The sequence below is a fragment of the Episyrphus balteatus genome, chromosome 3 (assembly GCF_945859705.1).
Source record: "Episyrphus balteatus chromosome 3, idEpiBalt1.1, whole genome shotgun sequence".
In the NCBI taxonomy this organism is placed as follows: domain Eukaryota; kingdom Metazoa; phylum Arthropoda; class Insecta; order Diptera; family Syrphidae; genus Episyrphus; species Episyrphus balteatus.
The window spans coordinates 17682576-17694938 of NC_079136.1; the positions used below are offsets into that span (position 1 = coordinate 17682576).

The following is a 12363-nucleotide window of genomic DNA, read 5'->3' on the forward strand; positions in this document are numbered from 1 at the left end:
AAAATAACAAAGAACAGTTCTTGATATCCCTATTTTAATTAATTGATCCGTCTGTGAGATTCACTGGGTTAGCCTCAGAAAGCGGAGGCAAGTCTCCCGGGCTTGCATCACTCCATATCCGCGGGCAATACAAAAAAAACATACAATTATTTAATTATTTATCATTTGAAGGCAGTTGGGATAACTTTGCCGAAGATAATATTATAGGACTAGGTGAAGATGGACCAGAAATTTCCAGTTTATATGATAGCAATTCATGACTTAAAATTATATTCACATCTTTTTATTTGTATAATTGGGCAGTAAATATCTTATTTTTATTTTTCAATTATTTTGGAGTCATCACCATAGAAATCATTGGGCACGTTCAAACACCTATCGGATAGGCTATCTGGGATACCCGTATCTGGAATATCTTTTTGAACAAAGAGGTATCCAGATAGCTTGCCCAAGCAGCTACTAAAAAAATATGTAAATATTGAGAAGAGGAAACTTTTTCTTTTGAGCAAATTACATTTTTTTTATTGTTGAGAAGTACTTGCACAATCGCTTTGACTTTATTTCTTGCAATTTTTTTTTTATTTTGAAGCTGAATAATTGCCCGAAAAGTAATCAAAATAAAAAAAAGCCAAATGTATATCAGCTGATCACTTTAATACCTGAGGTATACCAGAAATTCTGGGATACCTTCAGATTATTTTTTGACAGAAAATGGTTCGTTTCCTTGCTAATTTTTAACACTGTTTACAACAACAAAAAGCTATCCGATAGCTTTATGTTAGCTCTTTGAACGTGCCCATTAATAAACAAATTCAGATTTTTCGTTTGTTTATTTTTTTCTCTAGCATTTCTTTCATTCAAACAAGCATGATTTGTTGTTATTTTTGAGTTGATTTGTCGCAATGAGCCAATAAAATTGAGTTTTTTGTTTATTTGTTCTCAATTTTATTGGAAGGGAAAATTTGAAACGACCTATAAACAAAAAACTCAAACAAAAAACTAAATCATTTCCTTAAAACTACTTGTATACCCTTACAAATAAAATTGACAGCAGAAATCTGTCATAATATCGGTAGCCTTTTGGTAAAATAATTTGGAAGTATTGAAACTATCGATAGTTTTGTGAAGTATCGATATACTCGATATTTTTTGTTATCGATGCTATCGATAGTATGTCAAAGTTTAACCAACACAAAATTAACAGTTAAATTAATTTTTAATGGAAAACATGCTATGTATTTGTGCAAAAGAGAACAAAAACAGCGAAAAAACGATAACAATGTAAAAAATTCCGATTTTTTTTTTTAATTTAAAAAAAAATCAATAAATTGTTCAAAATTGTTTACAATGTAGCAAATAACGTAAATTATATTTTTTTTTACTAATATGTACTAACCACACCAAAAGTTGTTTAAAATGTAAAGCTTACCAAAATATATTGCAATTTCTGTAGCATCTCTGTTGAAAGTTATGTTTTAGGGAAGACCTTTGTAACGAAAACACGTCTTATCGGTTATAAACAGAAAATAGGAATAATATTTATTATTGAAAATAATTGATAACAAACACAAAACTATTATACAAATAATTTAACAAAGTGTTGTACTTGTTACATTCAAATTTCAACACTCCCACTGAATGTAACATTTAATTAAATTTGAGACCTACTGCTTCAGAACAAATTTTATGTTTTTTGGAATCTAAAGCTTTAGTTAGAAAGTCTGCATTCATTTCTGCTGTGCTTATATATTTTAAGTTAATCAAGCCTTCATCTATCTTGTCACGAACGAAATGGTGATTGACATCGATATGCTTTGTTCGAGGATGATATGCAGTTGTTAGCGCAAGACTTATTGCACCTTTGTTGTCGCATAGAATGGTTGTTGACTTGGTAGAACTTGGAATCAGCTCGGCTTCCAGTCCTTTAAGCCATAAAGCTTCTTGAGTGGCTGCGGAAACGGCCATGTACTCTGCTTCGGTTGATGAGAGAGCAACTGTGGGCTGTTTTTTAGTATTCCATGATACAGCTCCTCCACAGGATTTATAGACGTAACCTGTTACGGATCTTCTATCAAGACTATCATTGGCTCAATCTGCGTCACAATAACCGATTAGTTCATTATTTTTCTTCTTTGAGAATTCTAATTTGGCATCGGACGTCCCCTTCAAATATTGAAAGATTCGTTTGACTGCTATCCAATGAGCTTTACCAAAGCAGTTATTAAATCGGGAAACACTGCTCACAGCAAAACTAACATCAGGTCTGGAAACTTGTGCAGCGAACATAATACTGCCAACTGCTTCTTGATATGGAATCTGCATCATTTCGTTTTTCTCTTCTTCCGTTTGTGGGCACATTTGTTTGGTAAGCTTTTGGTTATTATCCATGGGTGAGCTAACAGGATTACAATCATTCATTTTGAATCGAGTCAGTATGTCGTTGATATAGCGTTCCTGGTCAATTTGGATAATGCCTTTGGAACGATCTCGTTGAATGTGCATTCCAAGCACAAATCTTGCTTCGCCCATATCTTTCATTTTGAACTCGCTGTTAAGATATTTCTTGAGTTTAATTTTCACATCAATATTCTTCGTAAATATTAAGAGGTCATCAACATATACTGCAATTATTATGATGTTTGAATTTTTTCCAGTAAAATAAACACAAGGATCTATTTTTGATTGTTTCAAACCATATTTAGTTAAAGCTTTGTTGAGCTTTTGGTTCCATAAACGACTGGCCTGCTTCAAGCCGTAAAGTGATTTCTTTAAATGACATACTTTACCAGTGTTATCGGTGAAACCTTCGGGTTGCATCATATATATCGTGTCATTTAAATCTCCTTGAAGAAATGCAGTGACTGCATCCATTTGGTCAATGTCCAAATCTAATTGTGCGGCCAGAGAAAACAAAAGGCGTATGGTGCTATATCTCACTACTGGGGAGAAAGTTTCTTCGTAATCAATCCCTTTTCGTTGAGCGCAACCCTTGACAACCAACCGGGCCTTGTACCGTGAAATCTTGCCTTCACTATCACGCTTTGTTTTAAACACCCATTTACAATTGATAGCTCTTTTGCTGACAGGCAAATCTACAAGATTCCAAGTGTCATTTTCTCGTAAAGCATCAATTTCTTCATTCATTGCTTGCCGCCACAATTCAGAATCAGATCTTTCAAGTGCTTCCTTCAACGTCAATGGATCATGTACTTCATCTGTTGTTACGGAATACGAAATGTAACCATCCCTTACCACAGGCTTCGGAGTACGCTTACTTCTCCTTGGTATAGTTTCATTTGAATTTGCTGTCGTATTTGGAATGTTGACATTTTCACTAGATTCACTTGATGTTTCGGAGATACATATTATTTCATCTTCAACTTCATTTAAACAATTCTGATCCGCATCTTGGGTTTCTGTTTCAACGGACTGTTCCAATTCTCTTGGCAAAACATCCGGAATCGATACACTGCTATCTTCACTGTTATTTTCCCCCACTGAATCATCATTGCCTGAGAGTATTTGAGAAAAATTAATTAAAGTATAATCTTCAATTACCTTCTCCGTCTGCAAACACGCGTTCATCTTCGAAAAATGCAACATCTCTGCTCATGATGATTCTTCTCTTGTCTGGATTATACAATCGGAAAGTCTTGAAATCTTCACAATACCCAAGAAAGATACATGCTTCGGATTTCGGGTCTAACTTTTTGCGGCACGCTTTAGGAATATGAACCATTGCCTTGCAACCAAACGTACGCAAATGAGTCAAATCCGGTCTCTTTCCTGACCATGCTTCTTCTGGAACCACTTCAAGGGATGAACAAGGTGATCGATTTATTATATCGATTTATTCTGTACAGGCAAACGCATGTTGTTAGCTACCACAACTTCACTCTTAGCAGCTTCGCTAATATCTGACATTATGTTCGGATCTGTACACATATGAGCAGATGCTCCGGAGTCAATGTACCATTCACCAGGCTGTACTGAGGACACAGCAAAAGATGTGTACAAAACGTTCGAACTTGCTTGACCTGTCTTGTTGTTCCCCATCTTAGATGGACAGTCTCTGGCGAAATGACCATTCTTGTTGCATTGGAAACATCTAGGTCCTGAACTATTGTTGTTGTTTTTAGTTCCGCTTTTAGCCTGGTACGCTGCTCGCGCTAAATTTTAGCCGAGATAAAATTCCCATACAAGTTATCGATAACTTGTATAGGATCCATTTTATCTCGGCTAAAAATTTTCGATAATTTGTATGGGAGCTAAAATTTAGCGCGAGCAGCGTACCAGGCTTTTATTGTTAAAGTGAAGCAACCGCTTCAACATCTTCTGTTTTTACGTCTTGAAGGATCTTCATCTTGATAACATCACCAGTAATGGATACGCCGGAACTTTCAATACCCATGATCATAGGTTTATATTCTTCGGATAAACCTGCGAGTAAAATTGTTCCAACCCATTCTTCACTGACCGTTAATCCAACGCCATTCAGCTTATGAGCCGTAGTGATTACAGTATTAACATAATCCTCTACGGATGAACAATTCTCCAGTCTCGTCGTGATCAATTTCTTGAGCAGTCCAACTCTTCGCGTCAGTCCATTGTCCTGGAAAGCCTTCTCAAGATTATCCCATGCTTCCTTTGCTGTTTTGGATGCTTGAATATGAACGTAGTTCACAGGATCAACCAACAAAATAATTTTAGCTCTAGCTTTAGCTATTCTTTTCGCATCCTCTCCGTCAGCTTTAACGCATGACCACAAATCTTCCAGCTCCAAATATGCTTGGACAGAAAATTTCCATGAATCATAATTGTCACGACCCTTTAATTTTTCAATTCCTGGTAGTCCGCTGTTAGCCATCTTGAAAAATTGCTGATAGAGGAATCAAATTAAAATAATTTTTTCTCGAATTTTTTCTTAAAAAAACGTGTTTTAATTATAACTTCGTTATGGCCTTTAGCGTCCTTCTGGGCCCATAACCTGTTGAAAGTTATGTTTTAGGGAAGACCTTTGTAACGAAAACACGTCTTATCGGTTATAAACAGAAAATAGGAATAATATTTATTATTGAAAATAATTGATAACAAACACAAAACTATTATACAAATAATTTAACAAAGTGTTTTACTTGTTACATTCAAATTTCAACAATCTCAAAATGGCAAATACCTATTGTCTTTACCAACCAAAATTGGTTAAAAAATTACGCATAGACCACAGTGACCACTTGAATCGATAAATGATGCAAAATTGTTCGCCGTTTAAGCCTGGTACGCAGATCGAGATAATAAAATAAAAAAAAAAAAAAAAAAAAACCAACTTTCAGAATTCCATAAAAATCATCTGGACCAAATTTGAAGAAAATCCATCCATCTGTTTAGGCTGTGGAAATGTGTACAGATAGACGCACAGACGCACGGACGGAATTGCGAGACCCACTTTTTTGGAATTCTCCATCATCGTAATTTTGGTTTCGACACGAAACCAATACTTGCCCTATAGAGCAAGTAAAAATGAAACCGATTAGGGTTTTTTTGATTATGATCTGCTCGGACACCTGTGGTCCGTTCTTTTATTGAACAATGTTAACTATTGTTGTTATGTCAAAAAAATCGTTGTATTTGTTTTTGTTACATTTTGTTACAAAATGTTAACTTTGATTTAGGAACGACTAAATGATACATTTTGTTGATCTGTCAAAAGAAAATTTTTGAGATTAATTTTATGAATGAATAAACAAGAAAAAATTAATTTGGTACTGAAATAATTCTTTTTAATTGAATTCTAAGCAAATTGAAACAAAAATATGCATTCAATAATTTCAAATATGGAAACAAACAAGAAATTCTCTTCTCACATCATCCCCTCTCTTCCTTATTTAGTTGTGTTTGACAGATTAACATTGAAACTCAAGTCCAGAAGCTGAGTTGGAAAAAGTAACAAAATGTAACTATTTGACACTTCAACACTGGATTTAGGAACGATGTTTTGACGTCACGATGTTACACTTTGTAACTTTTTTCTCATTTAGGAACGATGAAAGTTAACTATTGTTAACAATAGTTAACATCGTCGAATAAAAGAACGCATCACTGGCAGGCATCGAGGCATATAAAATGCCCCACATGGGGCATTTCCAAACCAAAAATGAGAAATTGATTTTGAGAAAGTAATTATTTTTTCTTGTTTAAAAACTTATTTTATATTTACATGTTTGTATATCTGCATGACCGCATACCCGAATCCGCATGTTCACATACTAATTTGCGAAATTATCTCATTTGGGCTCTAGTGAAAACAGAAAATCAGGCTTATTATGAATTCCATTCGTATCAAAAATTTTCTACGATTCCCGAAAAATAATCACGGAATCCGTCACCACTATCGGATTTTGTGATTCCTTTATTCGGGAATCGTAGAAAATTTCCGAGTCGATAGAATAGGTGATAAGGCCAAATAAGTTGTGACACTCATACTACACAAAGTATGAAAAATACCTATTTTTTCTAATCGAACACAATCCATTCAAAGTGGCATCACTTGTAAGTACCTATACCTGTCAAATATTTTTTTTAGGGATTTATTTTGGAAAAAAAAAATAAACAACAAAAAAAACAACTGACATCTCCCAGTTTTTTTCCATTTCCATACTTTGCTGTTCTTGGCACCGGATAAGATAATTATTTCCAATCAAAGAAAGAAAATTGCATTTAATACAGCTTAATAAATAAATTGTTCAGTTTTTAATAGAACGTCACGCATAATAGACCAAAAATGAGTAAAATAGCTATTATCGGTGGTACAGGAATGACCGGCAAATGTGTTGTTGAATATGCACTTCAAAAAGGTTAGTCTCCAATCGGATGACCTTAATTTTTATTACAAACTGATAAAGTTGAATTGTTATAATTATACCAAAATTTATATAGGTTTAAATATTCGATTAATGTATCGCACAGAAGAAACTGTCCCTGAAAGTTTCAAAGGCAAAGTAGAATTGGTCAAAGGAGACGCTACTAATTTGGAAGATGTAAAAAATGTGCTACAAGGAGTTGACGCTGTTTGCGTAACTCTTGGTACTCGTAACAAACTCGAAGCTTCAACTGAAATGTCAACTGGCACTAAAAACATTATTGAAGCCATGAAAGAACTTAATATTCGACGATTCTCAATTATTATGTCATCATTTTTGTTCATGAATCCCGAACAAGTTCCAAAGATGTTCCACAACATCAATGACGATCATCGAAAGATGTTGGATATGACTAAAAGCTCTGGACTTGATTTCATTGCTATCTTACCGCCGCATATTGCTGATGAGCCTAGTACCGATGTTACTATTCTTCATGATGCTTCTCCTGGTCGAGCGGTATCTAAATATGATTTGGCCAAGTTTATTGTAGATTCATTGGACCAACCAGAACATTATGGAAAGGTTTGTGGTATTGCAAAGAAGGCACCAGCATAATTTATGTTAATTATGGTTGGTTTATGGAAAAAAAGAATTATACTATTTTATCTTTGAATAATGTTTTTCAATAAAGGATTTTTTTGAACTAGATGTAGTCATTTTGTTTCTTGAACAAAATAAATAAAATGCACGACTATGGGTCGCACGTACTTGCTGTTGTGGTAAAAAATGCTCTTATCTTAAAGCTTTTTATTAAAACATTTCCAATAATGTAAAAAATTAGATTAAATCTGTTTTTATAATTATCGTTATTATACTTAATGCCATCTGATTTCTTGTAAAAAAAGGGATTTAAAAAAAATTCGGAAAATTGTTAAAGCTGTTTAAAAAAAATAATTTTTTATATAGGTATACAAATTTTCTAACATTAAAAAAAAAAAAAATGCCATAATTAATTTACATACAAAAACAAAATTCTTCAAAAAAAATTTGAAATATTTTTTAAAAATCCAAAAATGTTTTTTGAAAATTTTCTAAAATTTCAATATGTATTACCTTTACTTAAACGCTTTTGTATAAAAATTTTCGTTGAAATTGGGTTGGTTTTGTAAAAATGCATGAAGACATGCCTTATTGTGATTTACAACTATTAATCGATAGTTGATAAATACTGAAATTTGGGAGTTTTAAACCTAATTTATAGAAAAACTGGTCAACTTTTAAATAGAATTTTGTAATTAGATCTCATTTAATAACGGTTAAGACCCATCTCTGCTCAAAATTTCATAATTTTTAACCAACCCGTTTTTCAAAAAAAAATTGAAATATTTTTTAAAATTTCCAAATTAAAAAAATTACAAAAAAATATTTTTCTTTATTTCAAAAGTTAGTTTTTATGTGTAATTCGTTAGAGCCGATTTGAAAAAAAAAATTAACTTTTCTATTTCCGTTCTATGACAGTTACCGTTTTGGTCCTAAAAACAAAATTTCAATTTGTCCTCTAGGGAATCACCCAAAACTATTTACTACCAAGTTTTAAGAAAATAGCTCCAGTAGTTTAGGCCGGGCAGACAGACAGAGTTATCGGACCCACTTTTTTGGCATTCTCCATCATCGTAATGTCATGTAAATTGTTATCTCGAGCTCAATTTTTTTCCGAATCCTAAACTTGCCCCATCGAACCTACAGCAAGTAAAAATTATTATAATTATTTTCAATGCTGATAAGTGATAACTCATAATAAATTCGGCATTAACTACATGCCACGGAACGCTATGTATCTTCTGTTTTTTTAAACAAAATTATGAAATAGCCACACATTGAAAAGTAAAACCTTCTAAAACAAAAAACAACAAAACCACAATCTTTCGATAATCGCCAAGATATCTATTTCATTTTGATAAGTCATCGTCGAAAGGTTATAGCAACAAAAAAACACAACAAAAATTGAAGTATATCGTCACAATTGTATACAAATATTTTTATGAATATCAATTTCTCTCAAAGTGCACAATCATGCCAACAAAAAACTTAAAATGTGTATATAAAGAGCAATCTGAAACAATAAGTGGCATGTACATTTGTACATGTCATACATGTATGAATATTTTAAATGATTATACAGCATCAAAAAAATAAATATACTTTCGTCAGAGCACTTTCAGAAGATAAGGTGATAAAAGTGTGAAGTGCTTGAAGCTAAAGATAACACAAATATTATTATTCCCAGTTGAGACCTGAGATAATTTCTATCACAATTGCTTTCAATTGTATATTTAGCTTCTACATTGTAGTAACTGAGAGGTGCAAATTTAACAAAATTTATTTAGGCTTACAACTCTAATTTCATTTCGTAATGTTAAATAATTCAATCTGTGAACAAAATAATCTGAACTCTTTTTCTAACCAGAAATTTTGATCTGTTTCACATTCATTGTGGGGTGCAACGAGCGGACATTCCGTTTCAATTTGCGATACTACGGGTAACTTGTCATATTTTAAACCCAGTTTAAACTAAGACTGACATCTAAACTGTTGGTATTTAGCAATGCAATATCACGTTTTTTAAGTTTTATTGAATCCATAATTTGTATCAATTCTGAAAGTTCAAACTAACTCGATCACTGTGGCGTATGTGGAACATTTTTTTAAATTAATTTTTATTAGTTAAGTCGTTATATTTGAAAGTGGTATAAGTCACATTTTGCTTTGGTTTCGAACAATATCAATTTTTTCAATCAAACACAAAAATGTAATATAATACAGTAAAATAAGGAGAAAAAAGGGGTAAATCTGGGAATGAATGTTAGTAGAAATTTTTTTTGCTCATTATCTTCCTTTTGCCATTCTATAACATATCTCAAAAGTCTAGAAAAATCTCATGTCCGCTTGTCGCGATTTCAAGGTCAAATCGCGAAATGGAGATTTTCAAAATTAGCAAAAATAGGCTATGGTATTATGTACACATATGATACATGATTTCAAGGTATTTTTTAATGCTGATTCCAAAAAATCTAAAATCAAGACAATCTGACGTCTCTGGAAAAAGTTATACCTGTTTTTCATCTGTCAACTCATATTATTATAACAGTTGCAAACTTACTGCCGAAAAACCCTTAAAAGTTATGGTAGATGAACCAAATTTTGCATGAAGATTTTAGAATCATTCATTATTAAAAATCAAAACAATCCCTTACAAAAAATATATATACCTACGATATAATGGTATTTTTTGATGGAGGGGCAAATTTTAGGATATGCACTAAAGAAGATTCTTGTTCATCTTAGGAATAAGTGCAAATAGGCTAATTTTTTCATTTTAATCTTTGTTTGGATATTCTTTAACTACCCTCAAAAATCTAAAAAAATCTCATGTCCGCAAGTCCTAATTTTCTTGGTTTGAAAATAAGGTGCAGATTTTAAAAAATTAATAAGAAAAGTTTAAATTTTTATATGTATACCAACATAAGCGACATGATTTAAAGGTATTTTTTAACACTAATTCCTACAAAACTCACAAACAAGTCAACCTGACCATCCCTGAAAAGTAATGCACCTTATTCGCATGTTGATCTGACACAAATATCTGAAGTGTAGTTTTCCAATTTTTTAAAATCTGCACCTTATTTTCAAACCAAAAAAATTAGGACTTGCAGACATGAGATTTTTTTAGATTTTTGAGGGTAGTTAAAGAATATCAAACAAAGATTAAAATGAAAAAATTAGCCTATTTGCACTTATTCCTAAGATGAACAAGAATCTTCTTTAGTGCATATCCTAAAATTTGCCCCTCCATCAAAAAATACCATTATTTCGTAGGTATATATATTTTTTGTAAGGGATTGTTTTGATTTTTAATAATGATGGATTCTAAAATCTTCATGCAAAATTTGGTTCATCTACCATAACTTTTAAGGGTCTTTCGGTAGTAAGCTAGCAACTGTTATAATAATATGAGTTGACAGATGAAAAACAGGTATAACTTTTTCCAGAGACGTCAGATTGTCTTGATTTTAGATTTTTTGGAATCAGCATTAAAAAATACCTTGAAATCATGCATCATATGTGTATATAATACCATAGCCTATTTTTGCTAATTTTGAAAATCTCCATTTCGCGATATGACCTTGAAATCGCGACAAGCGGACATGAGATTTTTCTAGACTTTTGAGATATGTTATAGAATGGCAAAAGGAAGATATTGAGCAAAAAAAATTTCTACTAACATTCATTCCGAGGTTAAACCCTTATTTAACTGGATTAATAGTTTAAATATAAAACACATCCATTAGCTGCAATACTTTGTTTAGAAAACCGATACTGTTTAGTTGCGGTTAATCTTAAAGCTAACTTAATGGTTCTTATAACATGGACTTATATCACTTTAAAATATAATGGCACATTTGTTCTCATTCTCTGTAGACGTGTTTTCAACATTTGTTTTTAGGGAAAAAAAAGAAATAGTTCGTCTATCTTTTAGAGAAACAAACGAAAAATCTGAATTTGTTTATTAATAAGATTATAAGATATTTACTGCCTAATTATACAAATGAAAAGATACGAATAGAATTTTAAGTTATGAATTGCTATCATATGAACTGGACATTTCTGGTCCATCTTCACCTATTCCTATAACAATATCTTCGGCAAAGTTATCCCAACTGCCTTCAAATGATAAATAATTGTATGTTTTTTTGTATTGCCCGCGGATATGGAGGGATGCAAGCCCAGGAGACTTGCCTCCGCTTTCTGAGGCTTACCCATTGAATCTCATAGACGGATCAATTAATTAAAATAGGGATATCAAGAACTGTTCTTAATTATTTTATCGTAATTTTAGAAAAAGTTCAGCTGCTTCATAAATGCTTCCTTCCAGTGAGCGAATGAGTTTTTTTATTTTTGCTCAATTTTCCATGGGACTTTTGATTTGAAACGACCTATATTTGTTCTCAATTTTACTGGAAGGGAGAAAATAAACTCAGAGTCAGGACTTTTGATTTGATTTGAAACGACCTATGAGTTTCTATAAGTGAGAAGTATACTTCAATCACGTGTACACACACTATTTTTACTTCATATTTCAGTCTCGTATTTGCTACAAGTAAGCCAACGTGAGGAGTTTTTACACATTTTTAAACTAATTTCTATTTTAGTTCAAACAAAATATATGTACGGTACATACGCCCGAGTGCTCATTTAGATTTAAGAAACACAAAAATCCAATGATTAAACAGAACAAATCCCAATAAAGAAATTAAAATAAAAGGAAATGTAAACTGGGGTGAATGCGTATTCCATCTCAAAAACAAATTTACAACAAGTTAAATTTGAACTTATTCCTCACATTGCTGCATTCTTCACTGATGCGTTTATAAATTCAGTCTATACTTTCAAATTGGTACTTTTTGTTTTAACTTTTGTTTAACTCGAGCAGAGCACAATCAAC

At 32.3% G+C, this 12363-nt stretch overlaps 2 protein-coding genes across 2 annotated transcripts; one reads left to right on the forward strand and one right to left on the reverse strand.

The window, feature by feature from the left end:
* Positions 1-4306: 4306 nt before the first annotated feature.
* On the reverse strand, positions 4307-5044 carry LOC129913633 (uncharacterized). Its single transcript, XM_055992398.1, has one exon. The coding sequence runs from the start codon at positions 4865-4867 to the stop codon at positions 4307-4309; it is 561 nt and encodes a 186-aa protein (XP_055848373.1). The 5' UTR covers positions 4868-5044.
* A 1587-nt stretch (positions 5045-6631) lies between these two features.
* On the forward strand, positions 6632-7568 carry LOC129914167 (flavin reductase (NADPH)). Its single transcript, XM_055993274.1, has 2 exons — positions 6632-6854; positions 6937-7568. Exons 1-2 carry the CDS (start codon positions 6782-6784, stop codon positions 7473-7475), a joined length of 612 nt encoding a protein of 203 aa, XP_055849249.1. The 5' UTR covers positions 6632-6781; the 3' UTR covers positions 7476-7568.
* Positions 7569-12363: the final 4795 nt, after the last annotated feature.